This window comes from Puma concolor, chromosome C1 (assembly GCF_028749965.1).
Source record: "Puma concolor isolate L17-30 chromosome C1, mPumCon1.1.hap2, whole genome shotgun sequence".
Lineage (NCBI taxonomy): Eukaryota > Metazoa > Chordata > Mammalia > Carnivora > Felidae > Puma > Puma concolor.
The window spans coordinates 31,436,435-31,450,421 of record NC_141674.1 but is presented as its reverse complement, the minus strand read 5'-3'; the positions used below and the strand labels follow the sequence as shown (position 1 = coordinate 31,450,421).

At 42.3% G+C, this 13,987-nt stretch overlaps 1 protein-coding gene across 2 annotated transcripts; it reads right to left on the bottom strand.

The window, feature by feature from the left end:
- Nucleotides 1-1,471: 1,471 nt before the first annotated feature.
- Nucleotides 1,472-13,743, bottom strand: ZFP69B (ZFP69 zinc finger protein B). 2 transcript variants are annotated; one of them, XM_025933314.2, is made up of 6 exons: nucleotides 13,611-13,743; nucleotides 12,637-13,062; nucleotides 9,582-9,667; nucleotides 7,753-7,879; nucleotides 7,398-7,493; nucleotides 1,472-3,335 (listed from the first exon to the last, which is right to left on the bottom strand). In XM_025933314.2, exons 2-6 carry the CDS (start codon nucleotides 12,761-12,763, stop codon nucleotides 2,170-2,172), a joined length of 1,602 nt encoding a protein of 533 aa, XP_025789099.1. In that variant the 5' UTR covers nucleotides 12,764-13,062; nucleotides 13,611-13,743; the 3' UTR covers nucleotides 1,472-2,169. The 2 variants fall into 2 exon arrangements, with proteins under 2 accessions (XP_025789099.1, XP_086572726.1); XM_086716600.1 differs by lacking the exons at nucleotides 9,582-9,667; nucleotides 13,611-13,743 and having other exon boundaries at nucleotides 12,637-12,717.
- Nucleotides 13,744-13,987: the final 244 nt, after the last annotated feature.

Below are 13,987 nucleotides of genomic sequence, written 5' to 3'. Positions count from 1 at the left end.
TGTAAAAAAGTTTATTAGGGAGTGACCAACGCCTGGAGAAGGGGGAGTAAGACAGCAAGATTAGGCAGAAGTTGAATGATCATACAATATCAACACAAGACTCCATGGATTCTCTGAGGAGTTCCAAAAGTTGGATTACCCTTCAGAATCACTCTAAATTAGGGCGAAAGGGCTGGACTTTTATAAGTCATTGTTTGCAACAACCTGGCAAGAGGGTATGCCTTGGCAAGGCAGCTGTCTTCAGTTAAGGTGACCCCTCATGGCATGTGAGAGTTGAGGACTGTTGGCCACGATCTCTACAGCTGAGAGTCCTTTATTCCTGATGGGGATTCTGGTCAGCACATCACAGCACCCACCACAAAAACTCAGATCCATGCAGCACCCTGGATGTCCTTGTCTCAAAATGTATGTATCAACATGGGAGATGCTAGGGAGGAAAAAGGAAGGACTGATTTACTTATTCTTAAAAATTCACCTTGTTGAAATAAAGGAGTCTTAATACGGAAGTACACCAGTGTAAGATTGGAATTTGGTTTTTCTCTGTTAAAATGTCAGTTTTCTTAGGTCTATGTTGTAAACAAAGATCTTTGTAAACAAAGATTATTCTAGATCTTTAACCGGCCTGAAAAAAAATTTGTTTTGTTTTTAAAGTTGAATTTTTTCAACATTAAGCTAAATTTTAACAACTATGTAATCCTCTGCATTTTCCTTTAGAATCTTATTGCCACCTTGGCTAAATAGATAATTATTATAATTATTAAGTTTTAAAATGATCTATAATCTTATTTAGACACATGCTTTAAAACCTTCTGATATTTCTTTTTTTTTTTTTTTAAACCTTCTGATATTTCAAACTTCCCATAATTCAACTTCTAAATGAAGTCTTTTTGACAAGTTAGGCTTATTTGATAGGTCACATCATAGGGAAAGCATTGTCAAATAAGTGATGATAAACTTCCTTAGGTCCTATTATATGTTTCAGTGCTAGAACTGTTTGAGAGATTATATAAAATTTCTAACCTTTTGATATGACATTATAGAAGGACATATCAAAAGTTCCAGAATCAGATTAAAAAAAAATAACACTACTCAACCCCTATTCTTGCTGTGCTTATTCAGGGGCAAGGGGGGGGGGGGAACAGTCATTTATGTACTCTATAGCGGGAACAGTAAACTACAGCTCTCGGGCTAAATGCAACCCAACACCAGTTTTTTAAATGAAGTTTATTGGAACAGAGCTACACCTATTCATTTATGTCCATGGTTCTCAAGTACTTTACAAGTACAATCTTGACCCCCAGGGCACCTCTAGCAATATTGGGAGATGTTTTTGGTTGTTACAATGGGTGGGGGGACTATTGGCATCTAGTTACCGGCATTTTGTGGCCAGAGATACTGCTAAACCCACTACAGTGCATAGGACAGCTTCCCAAAACAAAGTATCTGGCCCCAAATATCAGAAGAGCCAAGGTTGAGATATTCTGATTTATGTATTTCTTTAGATGTTTTTACACTAAAATGGTAGAGTTGAGTGGCTCTGGCAGAGCTCATATGGCCCACAATGTCTAACATATTTAATATCTGGCTCTTTATGAAAGCTTGCCAATTCTCTACAAGAAACTATAAAATATACTTAAGTATCCCTTGTAATAGTAGGTTATCTATCAATTCTGGAAAGCTTCCTTTAATATTATTTCTGTAGAAATGAGCCAGGCAGTTATTTTTATCTATGCCTCTTCTAGCCATATAAAGGGCTATAGTAAAAAGTTATACTATATTTTAGTCTGATTATTTAAGAGATATTTAAAACAGTGATTCTCAAAAGCCAATCCAAGTATCAGTAACTTGCCACGATGAACCTTCCATTGGCCCATAATGAAATGAGAAAAATAAGGACAAATTTGGGGGATTTTCATAAGGCTAACTTAATTCAATGTTAAGGGCTATTCCTACTGATTATCCCTCCTATATTTTAAAATATTAAAATGCCCTTTCTTTTCTGAAACGATGTTGATGACAGGTAGTTTCTTTAATATGGCAAAACTGATAGTGGTAACACTGCATCAAGTCATTAAAAAAAATCATTGCTTCTTGAAACCAAAAAGTCAAAAAGCCTCTGATTTAGAGGCTTTTGCTCCATTAGGAGGAGTCTTTGATGTTGCACATATGTCACATATCACTGCTGAAGGTATTTCTTAAATGTGTTTTGCAATGTCTAATAAGTGATGAACTACAGCTGAAGGCTTTTCCACATTCATTACAATCATAAGGTTTTTCTCCAGTATGAATTCTCTGATGTTTAGCAAAGGATGAATCATGCCTAAAGGCTTTCCCACAATGACTGCATTCATAAGGCTTCACTCCCGTGTGGACTCTCTGATGAATAGAAAGATGAATTCTCTGGCTAAAGGCTTTCCCACATTCCTTACATTTATATGGTCTTTCCCCAGTATGAGTTCTCTGGTGTTGAGTTAGGTATGTGCTATGGCTGAAGGTTTTATTGCATACATTACAAATGTAGGGTTTCACACCAGTATGAATAATCTCATGTTGCCTAAGGTGTCTAATCTGGAAAAATGCTTTTCCACAGTCTTTGCATGTAAAAGGTTTCTCTCTAACATGAGTTCTCAGATGCTGGATCAGCCCAATGCTCTGGCTGAATGCTTTCTCACATACCCCACATTCGTAGGGCTTCTCCCCAGTATGAATTCTAACATGTTGAGTAAGAGATGATGGATGTCTGAAGGTTTTTCCACATTCCTTACATTCATAGGGTTTCTCACCAGTATGGATTCTCTGATGTGGAATAAGGGATGAACTTTGGCTAAAAGCTTTTCCACATTCTTTACATCGGAAAGGTTTCTCTCCAGTATGAATTCTCATGTGTTCTGTAAGGTGAATGAGCTGTTTGAAGATTTTTTCGCAAATATTACATTCAAAGGTTTTCAATCTGGTATAACTCCTTGAATGATTAATCAAATCTAAATTGTATCTACTTCGCTTTCTAGATACATCATATTTATGGTCTTTTTTTCTCGGAGAAATTTCTGGTCCTGGAATAACTTTTGAGCTCACATTAATACTTTTCTCAAATCTATTAGATTCTCGGCCTCTTTCCTGAGTGAGTACTTTGTGCATCAAGGGGATTTGCCCCTCACCCATTCCTTGGTTTTCCTGGTGGCTTTCTAACTGATCACATTTGGAGATTCTTCCCAATGTGGAATATAAGGTGCTTCCTCTTGTGGACTGTTCCTTCATTAGGCCATGGTGCAATTCTTCCCAAGAAGTATCATTCTTTACGGCTGACTCCTTGGTTTCTGCTTTACTCTCCAAGTCTGGAAGAAATCCCAAAATACAAATGACGCATATTCAGTGTACTTTAAAAAATAAATGGCCATAGTGAGAATAGGAGGGGGGGAAATGAACATGTACTAGGCATAGAAACCTTGGACTATCTTCAAATGTAATTCTGCCCCCTAGAGAGCTAATATAAAAGGAAATGAAGAAATCAAAGGAAAGAAGCTGTTAGGGCATGTGAGGGGACTTTAAGGAACTGGGAGGAGTTCATCCATGTGAATTCGAGGAAGTGCACTAAGAAGAGAGCATTGTTGTAAGGGCAAATATCAAGAGATAAGATTAAGGAACACAGTATTCTAGCACCATATCATCTCAAGCCCGTATTTCTATGACAAAATTGTCCCTATTAAAAAAAGTTTTTTTTCAAGTATTAATCCATACTTTCTACATATTAAAACGTTAAATAATATAGGAACTCATTCACTAAAGAGGGATAGCCTCTCTCAATTTCATCCCCATTCCCTCTACTCTCTTAGGATTTTGGAAAGCATCCATTCAGACATTCCCAACAATATGTATATGTGAATGTGTGTATTTATGTATGGTCATAAATATACATTTGCACAAAAAAGGGATCATAGTATACATATCGCTCTGCATCTGTTTTTTTTTTCTGCATCTGTTTTTTTTAAAGTATTTTTTAAGTTTCTTTATTTTAAGAGAGAGAGAGCCAAGGAGGGGCAGAGAGAAAGACAGAAGAGAATCGCAAGCAGGCTCTGTGCTGTCAATGCAGAGCCCAACATGTGTCCCAAAACCATGAACCATCAGATAATGACCTGAGCCAAAACCAAGAGTCAGACGCTTAACCAACTGAGCCACCTAGGTGCATCTGTTTTGTATTTTAACTCAACTTTATCTAGTAGGCTCCCTCCCATGTCTGTACATTTAGATTCATCTCATTATTTAAAAAAAAAAAAAAGTTTATTTATGTTGAGAGAAAGAGTGAGTGTGAGCAGGGGGAGCGGTAGAGAGAGAGGGAGAGAGAGAGAATCCCAAGCAGGCTCCGTGCTGTCAGCGCACAGCCTGACATGGGGCTCAATGTCATGAACCATGAGATCATGACCTGAGCCGAAATCAAGAGTCAGACACTTAACCAACTGAGCCACCCACGAACCCCTATCTTATTCTTTTTAACAAGTGCAATACATACCACTGCATTGATATTGATATTCCATTGATGGACATATCATAACTTGACTCTTCTCTACTGAAAAATATTTAGGTTGTCTCCAGTTTCTCATGTTATCATCATGCATACATTTGCGTACACTCCTGTCAATATTTCATAGGCTTTACTAAAGAGGAATTATTGGGTTCTGGGTATGTGTGCTCTCGGTAAACATGGGTGCCCTTCCCTACAAGTTCACTGGATTTTTATCAATCTTCATAATTTTTGCCTGTATCTGTATATAAAAGGTGAAAAATGGGCTCCTTATTTGTAACACATTATTAGCTATACTGTAAAATCTTAAAGGACAGAGACTATATGGACTATACATGGGATACATGGGACAGTTTTGCGTGAAGGAAATTCTCTTTCTGTTCCCTTCCATCCATTTGGACCCTGCCATCCTAAAGCACCAATATTTCCTGTCTACAACAAACTCTTATTCCCCAGGATTTCTAATCTCACCTTAGTAACAGCACATACAAAGTGCTCAGGAATAGCTGGGTAAATTTTGGAGTGGACTTAGAAGGCCAGCAGAGATGTTGACATCACTTATTACAGGGGATAAGGAGTTACTTAACTTTTCTTTTCAGGGTAAGGACAAAATAAATGTCATATTTCAAGAGGTCAACTCTGATAGTAACATTCAAAATGATTCAGAAAAATAAGAAAATATCAACAAATACGACTAAAAATCAGAGTAACAGGCATGAGATGATGCGAACTTGGCTTAGCACTGCATCAGCACATATGAAGAGGAGAAGTGGATCTAGCAGGTACTATCAGAGAAGAAGCCATGAGGAATGAGGGAAGAACTGAGAGTAGAAAAACATAATGCATTCTTGCTGATATCATGATTTCTGGTCTTTGAGAATGAAAGAATAGGAGGAGTCAGGATGAGAAATTTGGGAGAGAAAATGGTTTCTGTTTTTGGATGTATTGGGCTTGAAGTGACGACAGTGCATCTAGATAGAGATGTCCTAAATACCAGGGATATGTGGGAATCGATGAAAATATGGAGAATACAGGTCTCAAGGGACAACTGAAACCATCACAACGCATTTGTGGACATTTGTGCAGCTACGGAATAGCAGCGTACAAGACAGAGACCCCTCAGGGATTGCAGCAGGAATTGCCGGATATGCACCAAATCTGTTCTTCCCATTTTTGGACACACACCTACAGCTTCCTTGATTTGGATTTGAGTGAAGTGACAAAGGTTTCTCCCGTAAGTGAATCGGAGTGAGTCATGTGAACCACTCCAGGCTGCCCTGTAAAAACCTCCTAGATGTGAGATGCCTGAGTGTTTCAGTCGGTTAAGCCTCTGACTTCGGCTCAGGCCATGATCTCACAGCTCGCGTGTTCGAGCCCCAGGTCAGGCTCTGTGCTGACAGCTCAGAGCCTGGAGCCTGCTTCGGATTCTGTCTCCCTCTCGCTCTGCTTGTGCCCCATTCATGCTCTGTCTCTCTCTCCTTCAAAAATAAATAAACATTAAATTTTTTTTAAAGAAAACCATCCCAGATGAGCTCCTTGTGTGCCCTCGTTCTGCTGCTGGCTATACTTAGATGATGAGGAGGCCCTAGCGAATGACAGAGCCACCATGTAGAAGAAATCTCAATCCCAGATGCGTGAGGTGGAAAAGAACTGTCCATTGAACTAAACAGTTCCCCCAGACCAGCGTACAAGCAAGATATTCTGTTTGAGCCACATTTTAGAGTCTATTTGCTATAGTAGTGTAGCCTGTCCTAACAGAAGTGGAAACGATGTATCTGCATTAGAAAAGATATTGATGAGGGCAGCTGGGTGGCTCAGTCGGTTAAGCATCCGACTTCAGCTCAGGTCATGATCTCATGGTTTGTGGGTTCAAACCCCACATCAGGCTCTGTGCTGACAGCTCGGAGCCTAGATCCTGCTTCGGATTCTGTGTCTCCCTCTCTCTCTGCCCCTCCCCTGCTTGTACTCTGTCTCTCTCTCTCTCAAAAATAAACATCAAAAAAAAAAAAAAGGATATTGATGAGAAGCATTGAAAAAGCAGTAAGAGATATGTAGGAGATAAAAACTGTGGAGGAAAGGCAGCAAGGTCTAGAAACCTAATGCTGCCATGTAGAATCGTGCCATAAGAACACCAAATATGGAGTCAGAAGGATTGGAATTCAAATACTGACTCCACCAACCAGTAGCTAAGTGATGCTGGACAAATTTCTTAACCTATGAGCCTTCTTTTCCTCCTCTGTAAGATGGGGCTAATGTATGCACAGGACTCACAGAGGCCAGCCTGATGAAAAGCTGTCATTATTACTGTTCTTAGATGAAGAAGGTTGTTAAAAGCTATCTGATTTGGTCAGAAGGAATTCTGTGGTGATTTTTCACAGAGGCATAAGTTATCTGAAATAAAAATCTAAATTACACAAGTTAAAAAGAGAATCAGAATTGAAGCTATGATCACAGAATAAGATTTAGGAAAAAATTTTAACCAGAATCATGTAAGAGTAAAATCCATAATAAAATTACATAGGAATCCGGTGAAGAGTGCTGTACTTAATGAGGGGAGATCCACGAATACCTGAATGTACAGGAGAAAGAAGCTATCATCAGGGCAAGGTTTGAAATGCTGGAGAAAACAAGAAAATCATGCAACTGGGTCAGGAGAATTAGTTAAGGCAACTAACCCTGATAAGAAAGGCATCTCTTTTCCTCTGACTCCAGAGAAACTAACAAGAAAAGGCAAGTTCAGGAAAGGGGTAACAGGGTGGTAATCAGGTTTCAGGTCAGGTCCCATCCAGATGGCATAGCCTTCCCCACAATCTGGAGAAGGCTTCAAGTGGAGCTTTCTAGCAAACATGACAAAAGACCCCAACTGCCTTGCTCTTACCTGAACGTGGACCTCCTGAAACCTCTCTCTCGATCAGCCATGGCTCTTCTCCTTTCTCCAACTGGGAAATCACACCAGGTTTGGAGAGCTGATATCCTGCTCATGAAGAAGAAAACACTGCATGTGCTGAGGTCATCCCAAGAATTTAAAGATAGTTTTTTGGTATTCAGGCCTGCTGAGGGGTAGAGTAGAAAGACCAGGGCAGAAAAGACCACAGCAATCCTGACTTGCTATTGAGAAGGAATTAGAAAACTCCAACACAACCCAGAGCCCAAGCTAACACTTTGGTTAGAAATAAAAGATTTTGTTCCAACAGGCAGGTTCTAGTTATAAGGGGAACTGAACTCATCCTTACCCACTGAGACCAGGTTCCCATAGTTCTCCAGCATCACCTCCCGGTATAGACTCCGGTGAGCAGGGGCCAGTTGTCCCCACTCCTCCTGGGTGAAGTCCACAGATATGTCCTTGAAGGTCAACAGTTCCTAGAACATCAAGTATGTTCCTTTTCAGCCAGAGTTCGGGAGGTTGTTCTAACACTGTCTACATGCTAAGAGATTCTATCCGAATTTTCCTGGATACTCTTGAAAACTGGTTGGCTGATTCTCTGCTACACGTTACAACACAACGCACAAAGCGTGTAAGCTGTCTTTTATAACTTACAATTTGGCTAAAGGAGAAATACTCATGAAATATTAAAGAAGGTCTCAGAACAGTGTATAATAATTTAGATTGAGGACAATAAAGATCAGGAATATTTGAGGAAGGTGAGAGTTCAAAAGAGGCCAAGGCCACAAGAGAAGCCAGGGACCTTTGTTGGGCTGAAAGAATTTGTTAAAACGAGAACATTTCAGCATGGGTAATATACCCTTAACTGAGTACTTCAGTTAGTAAGAAAAGTATGTGAGAACAGGTTTCTGGAGAGAGCATGAATTCTGCCTACTAAAGGAAGATCCCTTGACCAAAGCAGACACTGTGTGGTGAAGTACAAGAGCCTGTCATGTATGATCTACAAAATTAAATAACCATTTTGTAATTATTTTAAAAAATATTACCAAATGCAAAGAGCACCCAGAAGCCAGAAGGCTGAGATAAAAACTCATTCCTTATGTATGGAGACAATTCTAATGCTTTTTTTTTTTTTTTTAATGTTTATTCATTTTTGAGAGACAGAGACAGAGTATGAGCGGGGGAGGGGCACAGAGAGAGGGAGACATAGAATCTGAAGCAGGCTCCAGGCTCCGAGTTGTCAGCACAGAGCCAGACGTGGGGCTCGAACCCGTGAACGGGGAGATCATGACCTGAGCCGAAGTCGGATGCTTAACCGACTGAGCCACCCAGGCGTCCCTCTAATGCTTTTTATATATTGTAAATAATTCTGGAAGGCACTTGAGGCCTATTGGGCTGACAACAGCATCCACATGAGAAAACTGAATTTGAGGAATGTTAAGGATAGGGGATTAAACCCTGTGCCATGTTATCTTGGAAGCTAAGAGCATGCCACTACAAAACTCTTCTGGTTTCTAGGAAGATCTCCTTCTATATTGATTTTCTCTGATTACTGTAGAATTTTCTTGAGTTTCCCTATGCTTCTGGGCTCTGCCCATTGCCAGTGCTGCTGGTTTTCTGATTAGCTCGTTTACGATACACAGAAACTATTAAACTGCTCTTGGAAGTTTTCCTTCCTTTTCCAGTCAGCCTATTTAGTTTGTGCCCTTTGTGACCTGCCAGCAACTTCTCATTTCCCTTTTCATCTACAATTCTGCTCTAAAATATGACCAGAAATCATCTTTTAAAGCTCATTAGTGAAGTGTATACATCTCCAAGAATATCAGAACTGCATTCTATTAATTTTTAAATGTTGCTTAAAATGTTTTACAATGTTTGTCTTTCCCCCAGATGACATCTGTGAGGTTTCAGGGCAAGAACTATATTACATACTTTTACACACACACAGACACATGCCAGCACAAGTTTTAAATGTGTTGGATAAATGGCCAGAGGTTTGCTTGAAATAAGAAGGTTCCCGAGGAAGGTTGCTACCGGTGGGACAATCACCTGTGAAATCAATCAGTGTGGCCTGATTTAGAACAGGCTAAGAAAACCCAATCCAGCAAGCTGAGTCAAAGAAAATCAAAGTCCAGGGCTCAAACAATTTTAAGAAAGTGACAGGAAACTCCAACCCACCTGGGATTCTAATGTCAGTGGCCTAGAGGTCACTTCATCTTCGAAACTTTCTCCCTGGGTCTCATCAGCATCCTTAGAGAGCAAAACTGAGGAAGGAAAAGAGGCATGAGGTTTGCATCTCCCAGACCTCGAAAAATGGCTTGCAGACCAGACCTCCTGAACATGGCTCCTCTCTCAAAACATTCACAGAGAGGGACATTAGAGCAATTCAGAGCAGACCGGAGACTCCTTAATGAAAAGGATCTAAGGTGCACTGCTTTGGGCATTAATACTTCCCAATGGGCAACGCTGGTCCGTTAGCACAGATCTACCGGCCACGCCTCTGTTCAAAAATCCTCAAAGCTTCCCCACTGACAAGAAAGAAAAATCCGAACACTTTACCGTGGATTTCAAGATCCTCCACAACCAGTCCGTCAGGGCTTCTCTCCTTCTTTATCCATGATCTCCTTCTAAACATCCTCCTTCAACCACTGGACACACCCACCCACATAATCCCAGTCACCATTCTTTGAACATACCTGCATAGTACCCACCTCAGTATTTTCCCAAGTCCTACTCGGTGAAAACCTGACATATCCTTCTGGATCAGTTCAAGTGAAGTTTTCTCAAACACTCTTAATGAGAAGAAAGCTTCCTCTTCTCTGTATTCTTCCAAAGCTTGTTTGTCTCTCTATTCTGTTATCTATCTCAGACTGCCTATCATATTTATTTGTATAATTATCTCCCTCAATTGAATATTAGTATGAGTATATGGGTAGAAAGTTTTTTTATTTCCGTCTGGCTCATTTTTTCCCATCTCCTAAAGTGTTAAGCGTAACACTCTGCCAGGTTCCTAGAATTCCAACCTGAATTTGAAGTATTAAAACCTGGCTGAATTTGAGGTATTAAAAATATGAACTAGGAACTGAGGTACATGAATTGTCGTCCTTGTATTTTTCCCCAACTTTTCATCATGAATATCGAACATGCATATATCCACCACCTGTATTCAGTGATTGTTAACATTTGCCTTATTTGCTTCATCTATATTTTTTTCTGAACCACTTCAAAGTTGCAGACATCATGGTACTTTGTCCCTAAATACCTCAAATAAGGATCTTCTCCTGCATAACCACAATACCATTTATCACACCTAAGCAAATTAACAATAATTCTGTATTCATGGGAACCTGGGTGGCTCACAGTTGGTTAAATGTCAGACTCTTGATTTTGGCTTGGGTCATGATATCCCAGTTCGTGAGTCTGAGCCCTACATCACGCTCTGTGCTGACAGTGCACAGCCTGCTTGAGATTCTCTCTCTCTCTTTCTCTGTCTGCCCCTCCCCTGCACATGCACGCAATCTCTCAAAAATAAATAAACACTTGAAAACAATAATTCCATACCCAGATTTCCTCAGATCTTCTCAAACTGTCTTTTATTCTGGATTTCTTCTCAACCCAGGAGCCAACCAATGTTCACACATTCAAAGCGGTTATCTTTAGTCTCTCTAGAATAGTACTCCCCTGCCTTTTTAAATTTTTATTTATTTTTGAGAGAGAGAAAGAACATGAGCAGGAGAGGGGCAGAGAGAAGGAGACACAGAATCTGAAGCAGGCTCCAGGCTTCGAGTTGTCAGCACAAGCCGGACGTGGGGCTCAAACCCGTGAACCGTGAGATCATTACCTGAGCCGAAGTCAGATGATCGACCAACTGAACCACCCAGGCACCACACTTCCCCTTTTTTCATGGCACTGGCTTCTTATGAGACCAACACAGTCTGAGTGTGCTAGGGTTTACCTTATTTCTCTATTCCCCGGATTTTCTTTAAACCAGAAGTTCAGCCTTTAAGCTCAATTTAGGATCAGATGAAACATTTTGGCAGGAATTCCTCATGGGTGATACCATGTGCTTTATAATACATTACCCAGAAGGTACAAAATGTGAGGTTACCCCATCATTGTCACACTTAAAACAGTGACCACCACGTATCGCCATCGGAAAAATGTGCTCTTTCCTTGGCTTTTAGCAATTTGTGGGGGCAATGCTTTGGCACCCTGTGAATACCCTGTTCCCCATCAACTTTTCAATTACTTCACTTATAGTAATATAGTCTATCGTTCCTTCCACTTCTTTATCGGCAGATATTTTCTGTAAAAAGCTTTCCCTCAACAAACGGAAATGATCTTTTAAAAAGCAAGATGAATGTATTCTTCACTCCCATAATAATTTATTTTCAAGGTAAGGAATCAGTGTAGGAATCACCACCAGTGTCGGCAAATAAGTTTTTCCCCTTTCTCTATTTTAAGTGCCATCATGAACTTACGGAATTTTATTTATTCAAAGTGTTACAATCAATCTGGATATTTAAACAGTCCTAAGTTTGTCCAAACTTGCCATCCTGCTGACACGCACCTTTGCACTTGTCCTTGCTTTCTTTTTTTTTTTTTTTATTTAAATTTTTTTTTTTCAACGTTTATTTATTTTTGGGACAGAGAGAGACAGAGCATGAACGGGGGAGGGGCAGAGAGAGAGGGAGACACAGAATCGGAAACAGGCTCCAGGCTCTGAGCCATCAGCCCAGAGCCCGACGCGGGGCTCGAACCCATGGACCGCGAGATCGTGACCTGGCTGAAGTCGGGCGCTTAACCGACTGCGCCACCCAGGCGCCCCCCCCCCCCCCCCCCCCCGTCCTTGCTTTCTAGCGCAAGACACTCCAGGCTCACCTGGTACTTTCCCTGCTGCCTTTTACTTCTGGCCTAGCCACCAAGTGCCTAGACTGGTCTCTCAGTTGATTCAAATTTCCTCACTGTAAAATACAGAAAATCAGGCAAGTCTTCCCTGCCCCACACGCCCATGGGGGAAATGAAAAGAGGTAACATACACAGTCATGACACTTAGATCCTGGTTTCAGGTTGAATTGACCATTACTGAAAACGCAGGCCTGGAGCCATAATCAAGAACCCCAGAAATCTTTTCCCCAATTGCCTACCCAAGGGATGCTTTAGCTCAGGTGTCTACCTTCCTTCTCAAACTAGGTGCTGCTGCTTTTCCTCCTTCCCGCCAGTCTATTCTCACCTTCTCCTTCAAACATCTTAGTCACGTCCTCCCACAGGGATGTCCCCTCGGTGGCCTTCTTTGGATGGCGCAACTTCACCCAGGTGCTGGCCTCCATGGGCAGGGTGATCAGGAGCTGCTGTAGCATGATGACTTCAGCACTCCTTTCTAGGGCTCTCTGCCTCAGCCCACGAGGCAGAAGGTCCTATCTGGACCTGTCCACTTTTGATAAAGACACTGCTGGAAACTCGGGCTTCACAGTTGTGCTGGAGTCCTCTACTCTCAGGAACCAGGGGGAACATACAGTACCAAAATCCAGAATCTGGACCTTTTCATGTCCAAGTTCACAAGGAACATCCCATCTTGAGCTCCATCTGTCTCCTCAGCAGGCAGCTGTTTGGCTCCAGGTGTTTTCTATGCAACCACCGCTACGGTCCCCTGATGATGCTGGATAGAAAACATTAGAGTAAAAAAAAAAAAAAAATAATAATAATAATAAAGAAAAAAAAGAAAAGAAAAGAAAAAAAGAAAACATTAGAGTCAGCAAAAGGATCTACAGTGCTCAGTCGCACGGTCAGAATTCTAGAACTTAACACCAATCATCAAAAAATTTTTACAAAAGGTACATGGAGACGGTGGATATACACAGCCCACGCGGTCCAAGCCACTGTGCTGGTGTCACGAAGCACAAAGAGACGAATAAAACCCAATTTACTATGGTTAAATTAGCCTTGAGATTTGGAATCACAAAGGAGCTGGGTTTGAATCCCACCGGTTCCTTCCCTTGGCTGTGGCAAATTACGGATGCCCTCCAACCCCGTCCCTTCCTCCCAGAACGGAGAGGCTAAACCTTTCTCCAGGCCCGGACCTCGCTGCCTTTGTCCGAGCGCGACCCCAGGCTCCTGGGCACATCACGCGCCACGGGGAACCTCGGGCGGTGTCTCGCCGGCGCCTCCCGAGGTCCCCGCCCCAGACCCCGCACCGCGCCCGCTCACCCCGCTCGCTGGCTCGCCCGCCTCGCCCGGCTCGCCCCTGGCCTCTCGCCCGGCCGGCGGCTCCCCGCGTAGCGCCGAGATGCCTCCGCGTAGCGCAGCCCTGGCCGGTGCGCCTGCGCGGCAGCGGCCTCCGCGCGTGGTTCCCAGCGTCCTCCAGGGCAGCCTCCCGCTCGCGGCGCCTCCCGAGATGCTCGCCCGGCGGCCCCGTCACTGTGGGTTCCCTGCAGCCCGGGGTCCCAACCGCGGAGAAAGCAGCCCCGCTTCTGCGGCGGGAGCCGGAGCTGGTGCTCTTGTCCCCAACCCCCACCCCAAACTACCGCATCAGCCGTCTCCCCTCTGCCGGGAAGAGGCACGTGAATGTTTCCATTGGGAGGTTT

Bases quoted from the DNA above. Each gene is read 5' to 3' on its own strand.
- ZFP69B (XM_025933314.2), bottom strand. From the start codon at position 12,763: ATGCTACAGCAGCTCCTGATCACCCTGCCCATGGAGGCCAGCACCTGG. The intron at 7,880-9,581 runs GTGGGTTGGAGT...TTGATGTTCTAG, and splicing joins CACTGACATTAGAATCCCAG to GAACTGTTGACCTTCAAGGA. The intron at 3,336-7,397 runs GTAAGAGCAAGG...GATTTCTTCCAG, and splicing joins TTCAGGAGGTCCACGTTCAG to ACTTGGAGAGTAAAGCAGAA.